This window comes from Eschrichtius robustus, chromosome 1 (genome assembly GCF_028021215.1).
Source record: "Eschrichtius robustus isolate mEscRob2 chromosome 1, mEscRob2.pri, whole genome shotgun sequence".
Classification (NCBI taxonomy): Eukaryota; Metazoa; Chordata; class Mammalia; order Artiodactyla; family Eschrichtiidae; genus Eschrichtius; species Eschrichtius robustus.
This window is the reverse complement of record NC_090824.1, coordinates 112,879,264-112,894,857: the sequence shown is the minus strand read 5'-3', so window position 1 is coordinate 112,894,857 and position 15,594 is coordinate 112,879,264. Positions and strand designations below refer to the sequence as shown.

Genomic DNA, 15,594 nt, shown 5'->3' with positions numbered 1-15,594 from the left:
AGAAAACTTTTAACTCAAATTTCTTTAAAATGTTTGAATTTTATAAATGGGATCTCTGTACTTGAAGAGAACATACAGTCTTTTTCTCTACAGGATAAAAAGAAAATCTGTGTTAAATACTTCAAAACAAACATTTGTTCTAATTTGTGCAGCAATAAAATTCCCCCAGACATTAGACTAAACTTATATTTTGCCTAAGGGGAAAAAGTTAACCAGTACTAAAATTGGTGATGATTAGGACTTGTACCTATGTTTTTATTATGGATATTGATACTTTTTTTTTTTTTAAATAAAGACTGTCCTTCAGATAGATAAAAAGCTCTGTAATTGGAATTTGTGTTGAGAAAATGGAACTGTCACAGTAACACATGAATGTTTTCCACAGTTCAGATGATATTGATTATCGTGGTTCCACTACAACTCTTTATCAACCCAGTGCAACATCCCATTCAGCAAGTCAGGTGCATCCATCTTCGTCTCTGCCGTGGCTGGGCAGTGGGCAGACTAGCATTGGAGCTAGTGTGGTATGTTATTTACTATTAGGTATGGTTTCTGGATATGGACTCGCTCAAAAATAGGTTGAAATCACTTTGACATAGGAATGATGCTGAAGGTCAGAGGCAGTGACCAGTTAGTACACCATAATAATGATAGCTAGCATGCTGTGAATTTCTTTATGTCAGGTGCATGCTTTTTCTTATAACAACCCTAAGTGGTTTTCATTTTATAGATGAGCAAACAGAGGCACAAAGTGGTAAAGCAGAGATAGAGAGGAATTTGTGTCTACTATAAGTGTTTGAAAAATGCATCAATAACATTGTTGTTAGTCACTGTAGTTAAAGGGGTCCCATTCTCATGTTCTGCTCTGAAGAATCTGGAGATACTCCTGATTGCCCTCAGGGAGGGGCACTTGGAGGAGAGTTCCCTTTATCACTAGATGAAGCAGCTTGGTATCCTCACAGTCCACGCAGACCAGGGCACGCCAGTAAGTGACTATGCTTTCCCAGCCTGTTCAGACAAGTGTCGTATATTTAGTGGGTCAGAAAATCCACCACAGGGTTTATTTATTTTAGTAATAATCCAGTGTAAGAGAATAACTGTAATCAGAATTAGAGTTGGCCTGAATCATATCCTTCCTTATTTCTTCTGTGTTGCAAAAGAAATTCATTTTTATCTTCTTTTAAAGCTTATGAAAAGGAATCTACATAATGTTAAGAGAACGACCTCACACCCAGTCCATCAATACTGTAAGTATTTTATTTATGATCAAAGGACTGCAGGTGATCTCTGTCATTTTGAAGTTGGCTTATAGAATGGGAAATGTTGGAACTCTTTCTTCAGCTTTGTTTCTTATTTTTTGCTTTTGCTTTTGCATCTTAGATCTTACAGGTGCTCAGGATGGCAGTGTACGAATGTTTGAATGGACAAGACCTCAGCAGCTTGTCTGTTTCCGCCAAGCTGGCAATGCAAGAGTTACCAGATTATATTTCAATTCACAAGGCAACAAGGTTAGTTCCTGGGGGTTACTGCTAAACTTGTCTGAAAAGAATTGCAGATATTTATGAGTAAATAGCTAGTAAAACTACACTTAAAAACAAATTCAGTCACTCTGGATTTAAGTTGAGCAGGCAGTTTGATGGTGTGTTTATATAGCCCCTTGGCTCTCAATAAAAGCATAAATCCACAGAATTTTGTGTGGATTAATTAATCATCTACTTACAGATACTAAATATTCTGTGAGGGTAAAGAATTCTGTTTCTGTTGAGTGTGTTGATGGTGCCTGTGTGCAGAGTCAGGCACCTAAGAGAAACCTTCCAGTTTCTTACTAAGTTCTGCTACAGAAGTTTGGAGGAAAACAGTGAAATAGGCATGGAAAAGCATTTAAAAGGTGGCAGGATATTTACAGTACTTGGGCTTTCTTGAGAACTACAGCAGCAGGAGCATAGGTATAGGCAGAATGTTGGTTAAGTGGGGACTGAGTGACTCTCCGTTTCATAAATGATTTTACCTTCGATATGGCTACTCAGAAGCTGTGTTTAATATTTACAACATTCTTACAGTGTGGTGTCGCAGACGGAGAGGGTTTTCTGAGTATCTGGCAAGTAAACCAAACTGCATCAAATCCCAAACCTTACATGGTAAGTATCACTCAGCATTCGCAGAGCGCATACGGAGGCCACTTTGTTTGTGAAGTGTTTGTTTCAGACAGCGAATCCCATTGGTGGATCTGTTGGGAAAGGGACCACTCTGTCCAGCAGCCACGGCCCAGCACCATCATTGCCCTAGTTTTAGACTGAAGTGACTAAAACGCAAAAAACTTGCTTTACACAGCTTGAAGGGTGACCATTATATTTGAAATTTTTAGGGGCCTTCTCTGTGTGTGGTCTTATTCAGGATACATTTTTATTAACTTTTATCTGTTTCGAAATCTCTGACTTCTTAGTGATAGAGTTTTATAGTGATTCGTTTTAGGTACTGTATTAAGAACCAGACAGGTTCCATGTATGCCAGTTTGCTCCAGAATGTTTCTTATTAGATTATAAAATAACCACTCCCAATAGGCCACTTCATCCATTAATCCAAATCATGTTAGAACATGTGGTGATGCAGACAAGCATGTCTGCACTTGGAGGGTCGGGGCACGGCGAGGCTGGAAGGTTAAGTTCATGTACTTGGTGTTTTATTCCTTTGTTACATAACCTAAAAAACATAACCTTTAATTCCATGTTTCTGCCAGCTCTTCCAGTTTTAAAAAATTATTGGGTATTAACCAAGTAACATGCAGATGACAGCTAATCCTCTTATCACTTATTTTTATTCTAGATTTTAAAAAGTGTTCTTAGCTCATGCATGTAGTATATGATTAGCAGAGCTGTGTGTGTGTACTGTACCACATTTTGCTGGATTTTGAGATAACATCAGCTGCACTTTGTTCCCATAGAGTTGGCAGTGCCACAGTAAAGCCACAAGTGACTTTGCATTTGTTACCTCTTCAAGTCTAGTTGCCACATCTGGACAGTCCAATGACAATAGGTAGGTTGACAGAGATGCAAAAAAGAAATAAGCATATTTTAGGCAGAAAGGTATTCTTGCTAGAATGTATGGATTTCTATTTAGTCAGGTTTTTCCACCTCAGGAATACAAAAACTTTGTTACGTAATTCTTCAAGTAGTTTTCCTTACCAAAAAGAGAAAGACCAAAATTACTCCTAATGTAATCTACTAAGAAGTATGTGGAATTTTTATGCTAAAGCTGTTTTTTTAATTGCTGTTAATACTGTCAAGTTTTTGAGGCTCTGTAGCCATCATTCTCAACATTTTCTTTGCCTCAGATTGTTTTCATTGGCAACATGTGCCCATGAATAACACCTCTCATTTCCCTGCAGTGTTTACCCCCAAGGATACAGAAGCATCTCTTCTACTCAGGAAATCATGCCTCATTTTCCGTGGAGTGATAATGGAAAAGAGATAGGGCCGGGGGATGAGATGGAGCAGAGTTAGGTGGGACCATGTGAGACAGACCCTGTAGTTTGAAAAGGATAAACTCTTGGAAGAGACATATCCCCAGTCCCAAACTCTACCCTCATCCTAGTTGAGAATCACTGCTTTATAAATGTGAGTGAACAAAACAACGTAAGATTCAATAAGTAAAAATATTTGATGTAAGGACGCAGTTTATCCCAGTGATGACTTAGAACAATTTGTTTATGATGTATTTTTGTTATTGTTTCTTTATTAGAAATGTATGCCTCTGGGACACATTGATATCACCCGGAAACAGCCTCATTCATGGTAAGTGAGCTAAGTCTTTGATTTTCAGTACCCTGTGAAAGAATGCTTTCCTGGTTTTATTTTAACCAGTAAATCCAGTGCGTGTTTATTCACGGGTTAAAAATGGGGAAATGTATAGAGTGAATAAAATTCTAAAAGTTAACTAGAATTTCTGGCTACCTTGCTGAGGTAAAATATGTATGGTCACAGAAACCCAGCTAGCCTAGGATAATCTTTGTGTTGTATTCCATTCAGAAAATATGGTATGGAGAGCGGCACTACTAACAAGGCTGCTGAAGAAATCAGTTGCAAAGTATTCCTTGAGCTCAACAGAAATGAGGTCATATTTCAAAGAATTAAATCTGACTGTAGAGTAAAAGTCAGCCTTATGATTAGAAATCTGAATAATGCCGTTTAAACATTATTCCTTTTAAGACAGTGTTTTCCACATCGCTGTCCTAAAGATCACTCTTTCACATAATACCACCAAGAGTGCTCAAAGCTCTAGTAAGTTTGGGTTAAAGATAGCTAGGCGGACTTTGTTAAAAAAAAAAAAAAAAAAAAAAAAAAGATTTGAGTCTTTTACTATGCTGACATGTATTTTGAAAGATGTAGTTATTTCCCAGTTTTGATTGCAATAGTCTCTGTTTTTGGCGAATAATTATTAATATCTCTTAAAGATTTGCCACATATTAGCTTAAGGTGTTAATCACATTACAATGCACAGAGTCCTGGGAAGGTTGTTAATCATATTAGAATGCAGAGAGTCCTGGGAAGGTTAACTCCTTAACTTGGGGCTGGTAATTTTCACACTAGTGTAGTTTCAATTACTTAGCTGAGAAGGACTTTAAAAAAAAAAAAAACATTTTATTGAAGTATAGTTGATTTACAATGTTGTGTTAATTTCTGCTTTATAGCAAAGTGATTCAGTTATACATATATTCTTTTTTTTTTTTTTTTTTAAAACATCTTTATTGAAGTATAATTGCCTTACAATAGTGTGTTAGCTTCTGCTTTATAACAAAGTGAATCAGTTATACATATACAATATGTTCCCATTTCTCTTCCCTCTTGCATCTCCCTCCCTCCCACCCTCCCCATCCCACCCCTCTAGGTGGTCACAAAGCACCGAGCTGATCTCCCTGTGCTATGCGGCTGCTTCCCACTAGTTATCTATTTTACATTTGGTAGTGTATATATGTCCATGACAGTCTCTTACCCTGTCACATCTCACCCCACCCCCTCCCCATATCCTCAAGTCCATTCTCTAGTAGGTCTGTGTCTTTATTCCCGTCTTGCCACTAGGTTCTTCATGGCTTTTTTTTATTTTATTTTTTCCTTAGATTCCGTATATATGTGTTAGCATACTGTATTTGTTTTTCTCTTTCTGACTTACTTCACTCTGTATGACAGACTCTAACTCCATCCACCTCATTACAAATACCTCCATTTCATTTCTTTTTATGGCTGAGTAATATTCCATTGTATATATGTGCCACATCTTCTTTATCCATTCATCTGTCGATGGACATTTAGGTTGCTTCCATGTCCTGGCTATTGTAAATAGAGCTGCAATGAACATTTTGGTACATGACTCTTTTTGACCTATGGTTTTCTCAGGGTATATGCCCAGTAGTGGGATTGCTGGGTCGTATGGTAGTTCTATTTGTAGTTTTTTCAGGAACCTCCATACTGTTCTCCATAGTGGCTGTATCAATTTACATTCCCACCAACAGTGCAAGAGTGTTCCCTTTCCTCCACACCCTCTCCAGCATTTATTGTTTCTAGATTTTTTGATGATGGCCATTCTGACCGGTGTGAGATGATATCTCATTGTAGTTTTGATTTGCATTTCTCTAATGATTAATGATGTTGAGCATTCTTTCATGTGTCTGTAGGCCATCTGTATATCTTCTTTGGAGAAATGTCTATTTAGGTCTTCTGCCCATTTTTGGATTGGGTTGTTGGTTTTTTTGTTATTAAGCTGCATGAGCTGCTTGTAAATCTTGGAGATTAATCCTTTGTCAGTTGCTTCATTTGCAAATATTTTCTCCCATTCTGAGGGTTGTCTTTTGGTCTTGTTTATGGTTTCCTTTGCTGTGCAAAAGCTTTTAAGTTTCATTAGGTCCCATTTGTTTATTTGTGTTCTTATTTCCATTTCTCTGGGAGCTGGGTCAAAAAGAATCTTGCTGTGATGTATGTCATAGAGTGTTCTGCCTATGTTTTCTTCTAAGAGTTTGATAGTGTCTGCCCTTACACTTAGGTCTTTAATCCATTTTGAGTTTATTTTTGTGCATGGTGTCAGGGAGTGTTCTAATTTCATACTTTTACATGTACCTGTCCAATTTTCCCAGCACCACTTATTGAAGAGGCTGTCTTTTCTCCACTGGATATTCTTGCCTCCTTTATCAAAGATAAGGTGGCCATATGTGTGTGGGTTTATCTCTGGGCTTTCTATCCTGTTCCATTGATCTATATTTCTGTTTTTGTGCCAGTACCAAACTGTCTTGATTACTGAAGCTTTGTAATATAGTCTGAAGTCAGGAAGCCTGATTCCCCCAGCTCCATTTTTCGTTCTCAAGATTGCTTTGGCTATTCGGGGTCTTTTGTGTTTCCATACAAATTGTGAAATTTTTTGTTCTAGTTCTGTGAAAAATGCCAGTGGTAGTTTGATAGGGATTGCATTGAATCTGTAGATTGCTTTGGGTAGTAGAGTCATTTTCACAATGTTGATTCTTCCAATCCAGGAACATGGTATATCTCTCCATCTATTTGTATCATCTTTAATTCCTTTCATCAGTGTCTTATAATTTTCTGCATACAGGTCTTTTGTCTCCTTAGGTAGGTTTATTCCTAGATATTTTATTCTTTTTGTTGCAATGGTAAACGGGAGTGTTTTCTTAATTTCACTTTCAGATTTTTCGTCATTAGTGTATAGAAATGCAAGAGATTTCTGTGCATTAATTTTGTATCCTGCTACTTTACCAAATTCATTGATTAGCTCTAGGAGTTTTCTGGTAGCATCTTTAGGATTCTCTATGTATAGTATCATGTCGTCTGCAAATAGTGACAGCTTTACTTCTTCTTTTCCGATTTGGATTCCTTTTATTTCTTTGTCTTCTCTGATTGCTGTGGCTAACACTTCCAAAACTATGTTGAATAATAGTGGTGAGAGTGGGCAACCTTGTCTTGTTCCTGATCTTAGTGGAAATGGTTTCAGTTTTTCACCATTGAGGACAATGTTGGCTGTGGGTTTGTCATATATGGCCTTTATTATGTTGAGGAAAGTTCCCTCTATGCCTACTTTCTGCAGGGCTTTTATCATAAATGGGTGTTGAATTTTGTCGAAAGCTTTCTCTGCCTCTATTGAGATGATCATATGGTTTTTCTCCTTCAATTTGTTAATATGGTGTATCACATTGATTGATTTGCGTATATTGAAGAATCCTTGCATTCCTGGGATAAACCCCACTTGATCATGGTGTATGATCCTTCTAATGTGCTGTTGGATTCTGTTTGCTAGTATTTTGTTGAGGATTTTTGCATCTATGTTCATCAGTGATATTGGCCTGTAGTTTTCTTTCTTTGTGACATCTTTGTCTGGTTTTGGTATCAGGGTGATGGTGGCCTCGTAGAATGAGTTTGGGAGTGTTCCTCCCTCTGCAATATTTTGGAAGAGTTTGAGAAGGATAGGTGTTAGCTCTTCTCTAAATGTTTGATAGAATTCACCTGTGAAGCCATCTGGTCCTGGGCTTTTGTTTGTTGGAAGGTTTTTAATCACAGTTTCAATTTCAGTGCTTGTGATTGGTCTGTTCATATTTTCTATTTCTTCCTGGTTCAGTCTCGGCAGTTTGTGCATTTCTAAGAATCTGTCCATTTCTTCCAGGTTGTCCATTTTATTGGCATAGAGTTGCTTGTAGTAATCTCTCATGATCTTTTGTATTTCTGCAGTGTCAGTGGTTACTTCTCCTTTTTCATTTCTAATTCTATTGATCTGAGTCTTCTCCCTTTTTCTCTTGATGAGTCTGGCTAATGGTTTATCAATTTTGTTTATCTTCTCAAAGAACCAGCTTTTAGTTTCATTGATTTTTGCTATTGTTTCCTTCATTTCTTTTTCATTTATTTCTGACCTGATCTTTATAATTTCTTTCCTTCTGCTGGCTTTGGGGTTTTTTTGTTCTTCTTTCTCTAATTGCTTCAGGTGCAAGGTTAGACTGTTTATTCGAGATGTTTCCTGTTTCTTGAGGTAGGCTTGTATTGCTATAAACTTCCCTCTTAGCACTGCTTTTGCTGCGTCCCATAGGTTTTGGGTTGTCGTATCTCCATTGTCATTTGTTTCTAGGTATTTTTTGATTTCCCCTTTGATTTCTTCAGTAATCACTTCGTTATTAAGTAGTGTATTGTGTAGCCTCCATGTGTTTGTATTTTTTACAGATCTTTTCCTGTAATTGATATCTAGTCTCATAGCGTTGTGGTCGGAAAAGATACTTGATACGATTTCAATTTTCTTAAATTTACCAAGGCTTGATTTATGACCCAAGATATGATCTATCCTGGAGAATGTTCCATGAGCACTTGAGAAAAATGTGTATTCTGTTGTTTTTGGGTAGAATGTCCTATAAATATCAATTAAGTCCATCTTGTTTAATGTATCATTTAAAGCTTGTGTTTCCTTATTTATTTTCATTTTGGATGATCTGTCCATTGGTGAAAGTGGGGTGTTAAAGTCCCCTACTATGATTGTGTTGCTGTCGATTTCCCCTTTTATGGCTGTTAGTATTTGCCTTATGTATTGAGGTGCTCCTATGTTGGGTGCATAAATATTTACAATTGTTATAGCTTCCTCTTGGATCGATCCCTTGATCATTATATAGTGTCCTTCTTTGTCTCTTGTAATAGTCTTTATTTTAAAGTCTATTTTGTCTGATATGAGAATTGCTACTCCAGCTTTCTTTGGATTTCCATTTGCATGGAATATCTTTTTCCATCCCCTCACTTTCAGTCTGTATGTGTCTCTAGGTCTGAAGTGGGTCTCTTGTAGACAGCATATATATGGGTCTTGTTTTTGTATCCATTCAGCCAGCCTGTGTCTTTTGGTGGGAGCATTTAATCCATTTACATTCAAGGTAATTATCGATATGTATATTCCTATTCCCATTTTCTTAAATGTTTTGGGTTTGTTATTGTAGGTGTTTTCCTTCTCTTGTGTTTCTTGCCTAGAGAAGTTCCTTTAGCATTTGTTGTAAAGCTGGTTTGGTGGTGCTGAACTCTCTCAGATTTTGCTTGTCTGTAAAAGTTTTAATTTCTCCATCGAATCTGAATGAGATCCTTGCTGGGTAGAGTAATCTTGGTTGTAGGTTTTTCTCCTTCATCACTTTAAGTATATCCTGCCACTCCCTTCTGGCTTGCAGAGTTTCTGCTGAAAGATCAGATGTTAACCTTATGGGGATTCCCTTGTGTGTTATTTGTTTTTTTTCCCTTGCTGCCTTTAATATGTTTTCCTTATATTTAATTTTTGACAGTTTGATTAATATGTGTCTTGGCGTGTTTCTCCTTGGGTTTATCCTGTATGGGACTCTCTGTGCTTCCAGGACTTGATTAAGTATTTCCTTTCCCATATTAGGGAAGTTTTCAACTATAATCTCTTCAAATATTTTCTCAGTCCCTTTCTTTTTCTCTTCTTCTTCTGGGACCCCTATAATTCGAATGTTGGTGCGTTTAATGTTGTCCCAGAGGTCTCTGAGACTGTCCTCAGTTCTTTTCATTCTTTTTTCTTTATCCTGCTCTGCAGTAGTTATTTCCACCATTTTATCTTCCAGGTCACTTATCCTTTCTTCTGCCTCAGTTATTCTGCTATTGATCCCATCTAGAGTATTTTTAATTTCATTTATTGTGTTTTTCATCATTGCTTGGTTCCTCTTTAGTTCTTCTACATCCTTGTTAAATGTTTCTTGCATTTTGTCTATTCTATTTCCCAGATTTTGGATCATCCTTACTATCATTATTCTGAATTCTTTTTCAGGTAGACTACCTATTTCCTCTTCATTTGTTAAATCTGGAGTGTTTTGACCCTGCTCCTTCATCTGCTGTATGTTTTTCTGTCGTCTCATTTTGCTTATCTTACTGTGTTTGGGGCCTCCTTTTCACAGGCTGCAGGTTTGTAGTTCCCGTTGTTTTTGGTATCTGTCCCCAGTGGCTAAGGTTGGTTCAGTGGGTTGTGTAGGCTTCCTGGTGTAGGGAACTAGTGCCTGAGCTCTGGTGGATGAGGCTGGATCTTGTCTTTCTGGTGGGCACATCCACGTCTGGTGGTGTATTTTGGGGTGTCTGTGGCCTTATTATGATTTTAGGCAGCCTCTCTGCTAATGGATGGGGCTGTGTTCCTGTCTTGCTAGTTGTTTGGCATAGGGTGTTCAGCACTGTAGCTTGCTGGTCATTGAGTGATGCTGGGTCTTGATGTTGAGATGGAGATCTCTGAGAGATTTTTACCGTTTGGTATTACGTGGAGCTGGGAGGTCTCTTGTGGACCAGTGTCCTGAAGTTGGCTCTCCCACCTCAGAGGCACGGCCCTGATGCCTGGCTGGAGCACCAAGAGCCTTTCGTCCACACGGCTCAGAGTAAAAGGGAGAAAAAATAGAAAGAAAGAAAGAAAGAAAGAAAGAGGCTATAATATAGTGAAGTAAAATAAAGCTATTGTAAAGCAAAGCTATACAGACAAAATCTCACCCAGAAGCATATACATATACACTCACAAAACAAAAAGGAACAGGGGAAAAATTAATATATCCTGCTCCCAAAGTCCACCTCCTGAATTTGGGATGATTCGTTGTCTATTCAGGTATTCAACAGATGCAGGCACATCAAGTTGTTTGTGGAGTTTTAATCCGCTGCTTCTGAGGCTGCTGGGAGAGATTTCCCCTTCTCTTCCCTGTTCACACAGCTCCTGGGGTTCAGCTTTGGATTTGGACCCACCTCTGCGTGTAGGTCGCCTGAGGGCGTCTATTGCCCGCCCAGACAGAACGGGGTTAAAGGAGCAGCTGCTTCGGGGGCGCTGGCTCACTCAGGCCGCGGGGAGGGAGGGGTACGGAGGAGGCGGGGCGAGCCTGCGGCGTCAGAGGCCGGCGTGACGTTGCACCAGCCTGAGGCGCGCAGTGCGTTCTCCCGGGGAATTTGTCCGGGGATCACGGGACCCTGGCAGTGGCGGGCTGCACCGGCTCCCGGGAGGGGCGGTGTGGAGAGTGACCTGTGCTCACACACAGGCTTTTTGGAGGCGGCAGCAGCAGCCCCAGCGTCTCACGCCCGTCTCTGGGGTCCGCGCTGATCGCCGCGGCTCGCGCCCTTCTCTGGAGTTCGTTTAGGCGGCGCCCTGAATCCCCTCTCCTTGCGCGCAGCGAAACAAAGAGGCAAGAAAAAGTCTCTTGCCTCTTCGGCAGCTGCAGACCTTTTCCCGGTCTCCCTCCCAGCCAGCTGTGGTGCGCTAACCCCTTCAGGCTGTGTTCACGCCGCCAATCCCTGTCCTCTCCCTGCGATCGGACCGAAGCCCGAGCCTCAGCTCCCAGCCCCGCCTGCCCCGGCGGGGGAGCAGACAAGCCTCTCGGGCTGGTGAGCGCTGCTCGGCGCCGAGCCTCTGTGCGGGAGTCTCTCCGCTTTTTCCTCTGCGCCCCTGTTGCTGTGGGATCTGCGCTGTTAGCTGCGGCTCGCGCCCGTCTCTGAAGTTCGTTTAGGCGGCGCTCTGAATCCCCTCTCCTCGCACACCAGGAAACAAAGAGGGAAGAAAAAGTCTCTTGCCTCTTCGGCAGCTGCAGACTTTTTCTCGGACTCCCTCCCGGCTAGCTGTGGTGCGCTAACCCCTTCAGGCTGTGTTCACGCCGCCAATCCCTGTCCTCTCCCTGCGATCCGACCGAAGCCCGAGCCTCAGCTCCCTGCCCCGCGCGCCCCGGCGGGGGAGCAGACAAGCCTCTCGGGCTGGTGAGTGCTGGTCGGCACCGCTCCTCCGTGCGGGAGCCTCTCCGCTTTGCCCTCCGCACCCCTGTGGCTGCGCTCTCCTCCGTGGCTCCGAAGCTTCCCCCCTCTGCCACCCGCAGTCTCTGCCCGCGAAGGGGCTTCCTAGTGCGTGGAAATCTTTCCTCCTTCACAGCTCCCTCCCACTGGTGCAGGTGCCGTCCCTATTCTTTTGTCTCTGTTATTTCTTTTTTCTTTTGCCCTACCCAAGTACGGGGGGAGTTTCTTGCCTTTTTGGAGGTCGGACGTTTTCTGCCAGCGTTCAGTGGGTGTTCTGTAGGAGCAGTTCCACGTGTAGATGTATTTCTACTGTATCTGTGGGAAGGAAGGTGTTCTCCGCGTCTTACTCTTCCGCCATCTTCTCCCCTCTATACATATATTCTTTTTCATATTCTTTTCCATTATGGTTTATCTCAGGATATTAAATATAGTTCCCTGTGCTATAGAGAAGAACTTTTGATGAGGTTTTATGTATAGGCAGGAACTGGGAAAGGGTAAATACTTGTTATTGGTGGGTATTAATGAAGACATTGAGTATCATTGAGAAGCTTGTTCTCCTCTGCACTTTTGCTTCTACATTCTTATGAGACAGTATAACTTAGTTTGGGCATAAAGTTTAAACTTCCTGTGTATATGGGTGTGTGTTTTCATACTGAGATTATGTATAAGATGTTTTTTCTGTCATTGCTTGCCATCTTTTTAAATACTTTGATCATGATTATAGAAATTAGAAGGGAAAATGTGACAGTAATTTCTATATTACTTAAATGTGCATTTAAATATTACCAGAAGCGCTAAGGTAGACATCATTTGGGAAAGGCTCTTGATGTTTTTCTTCAGGTTTCACATGCCATGATCATGGTGCCACAGTGCTTCAGTACGCGCCAAAACAGCAACTCCTAATATCTGGAGGCAGGAAAGGCTACATCTGCATTTTTGACATCAGGCAGAGACAGCTAATTCACACATTCCAGGCACATGACTCTGCAATTAAGGCGCTGGCTCTCGATCCCTGTGAGGAATATTTTACTACAGGTTCAGCAGAAGGTAACATAAAGGTGGGTCAGTACAAGAGGTTGGAATGTGCTAAATATTGTCTTTACCTGCTGTCAAGATTGATTGGGGAGGGGGAACCAAACCAAAAAACTCACCGCCCTCTTCGTGCAAATATTGCTTCCTCCCTTACTTCTGTGTGGTTCTTTCTAAATTGTTAGGATCTAGAAATCCAGATAATCAATCTCAGTATACTCTCAGGTCATTAAAAAGCTTTAAAGAACTCTGTTTGAGTAAGTGTATGAGTTTAATTAATGCATCGATTTTTTGATGACATGAGTTTGGTTTCTCACATCATCCCCCTCCCCTCTTCCCACCTCTGCCTCCAGTACCTGACTCTGTTTTGTACAGTTGAGGTCTTCAGAGAAGCAAGGTGGTACTGTTCTTTTATATTGTCCCAGGGCCTAACTTAGCGTTAGGAATGTATTTAACTGAATTAACTGAAATATTTAATTGAATTAGAGATGGGATATATATGGTTAATATGAAACAAGAGGATGTGAAGAAAGGAATTTGAAAGAAGGTACAGGGAAGTGTAAGGATGGTAAATGAGCCCTGTGAATGGTATTATTTCCAGTTAGGTAAACTGTCAGGAAAGAGGTAGTGGACAGGAAAGTTGGGCTTTAATGAGATCAGTTGGGCTGGGAGAACAGAGGTGAAGGCCATGTTTTTAAAGTTTTTTCGTCTCTTTCTCTTTTTTAAATGACTTACACTTTTTGTTTTCACTTTTTCTTTAAACTAGGTTTGGAGGTTGACAGGCCATGGCCTACTTCATTCATTTAAAAATGAACATGCTAAACAGTCCATATTCAGAAACCTTGGGGCTGGAGTCATGCAGATCGACATCACCCAGGGCAACCGGATCTTCTCCTGTGGGGCAGACGGGACGCTGAAAACGAGGGTTTTGCCCAGTGCTTTTAACATCCCTCATAGCATTCTTGACATTCTATAGACTTAAAGATTGGGGCTTTATTTTTATAAACATTTCAATTAAAAAACACACTGCAGAAATTATTAGGCATTTCTGCTTTCCAAGCAGTTGTTAACCCATTGAAAACAATACAGAGAATCTCTGTGTAGAATTTGAATCTGATCCAAGCTTGAGTTTTAGGCTGAGTTTTGCGTATATGGGCTGGTAGAATGACTGTGCATGTGTACCTTTTATCATGCTGACATACTTAAAACAAAACCTAGTATTGTATGAAGGGTAGCTATTCTTTACAGCATTTAGCAAACCTGATTCAGAAAACATTTGAGGTTAGAAGTTAGCATATAAGTAAGTTAGTTAGTTATAATAATGAGAAGGACCTTTACACCAAATCAAGGAAGAAAATGTTGCTGTTTCAGGTTTTTCTTCCTATTCTTACCACTGATTGAAGCATGCCTGCAGTCTCCTTTGTTGAATGAAGAATAGTCATAAGGAGTTAGAAGCTCCAGGACACCAGACACACACTGTAAGCTGCGTGTAAGCACACTTTGCAGCAGCGCACAGTGACTAGTTCTCTGCTGTGAGAGGTCGTTCCCATTCTTTCCTGCTGAATATTTTTCCTGTTAGTGTTTATACTGATCTAGTACTGTAATTTGCAAATGAGTGCAAATTTAAATGCAATGTTTTCCTCACAATTTGCACATTCACATTTTTTGGACTGCTAGTTTTTCTATTTAAATATTTGCCTTCATGTTAGGAATGTAATACGTGGACATGACATATTGGTAGTTAACCAAAACATACCAAGTTAGTACTTCTTTTTTAGTCCAGTTTAGTACTTTTTCTTTTCACGTATTCAAGGTTAAAACACCCACAACATTTTAAGGCTATGTTGAAACTAAACTATACCAATAGAGCATTTCATATCATAATTAAAATGAATGTTAGGCTTTTCGTGGCCAGTTAATAGTTGATGAGATTGGTGATATTATTACCACAGCCTATTGTATAAACTATGCAGAGTTAAATATTATTTGCTTGAAAAATATTAGCCAGTGTTGTCATATTTTGATGTACTTCTTGGTTATGACCAAAAATATGTTCTTGAAATATTGAAACCAATGTCTGTGTTTAAATGTTTACCAGCAAATTGTCTCATCACGTTAATGAGAATGTTTAATGCCTGTGCAGTATATAGTAAAATATAATGGCATAAGAGCACCTTTCTCTGAAGGCAATGTGATGTTTGGGCTGTGAAATACATATGTAAAAGAAAAATAAATGTTATTTGTTAGAGTTTTACCTCAGTTTGGTCTGGCATTCTTTGATAATATTTTTAACAGTTGAGATCATTTTAACTTTGATAAAATGCTTAACTGTGAGAGAATTCTTAAGGTATTAGGCAGTTCATTCATTTACTCAAATATTTATGAGTGCCTTCTATATCAGAAGCCCTTCTAGGAAACGGGATACAGCAGTGACCAGACAGAAGGCACGCAATGTTGGGATTTAGCTGGATAAGAACTAACTCCACTGTACCTTGTTTATTGAACTGAGAGTGGATTTTGGCACCCACACTGGTGAAGGAGCTGAGCTGGGGATGGTGCTTATGTGGAATGGTGAAGAAAAGAGGAGGAGGGAGGATGCCTGAATACATAGGAACACAAGTTAGACAAAAATTGTAAACATATACAGACACTTACCACAGTTCTGTATACAGTAATCTGTATATGTTGCATTCTCTCCATCATTGTATGTGTTATACTAAAACAGTACCAGCTGATTTAGAATCTGCAAGATAATAGAATTTTTTTAAAAACTGTAGTTGGTTTACAATATTGTGTT

General features: G+C 39.9%; 1 protein-coding gene across 2 annotated transcripts in view; it reads left to right on the top strand.

Moving 5' to 3' along the window:
- Positions 1-15,006, top strand: part of DMXL2 (Dmx like 2) — a 158,636-nt gene extending 143,630 nt beyond the window's left edge. For both annotated transcript variants that reach the window (XM_068551638.1, XM_068551629.1), the window contains exons 37-44: positions 386-524; positions 1,187-1,247; positions 1,381-1,508; positions 2,061-2,138; positions 2,942-3,033; positions 3,739-3,791; positions 12,609-12,826; positions 13,564-15,006. In XM_068551638.1, the coding sequence (XP_068407739.1) occupies positions 386-524; positions 1,187-1,247; positions 1,381-1,508; positions 2,061-2,138; positions 2,942-3,033; positions 3,739-3,791; positions 12,609-12,826; positions 13,564-13,773 (979 nt within the window). In that variant the 3' untranslated portion in view covers positions 13,774-15,006. The remainder of the gene's footprint in view (positions 1-385; positions 525-1,186; positions 1,248-1,380; positions 1,509-2,060; positions 2,139-2,941; positions 3,034-3,738; positions 3,792-12,608; positions 12,827-13,563) is intronic.
- Positions 15,007-15,594: the final 588 nt, after the last annotated feature.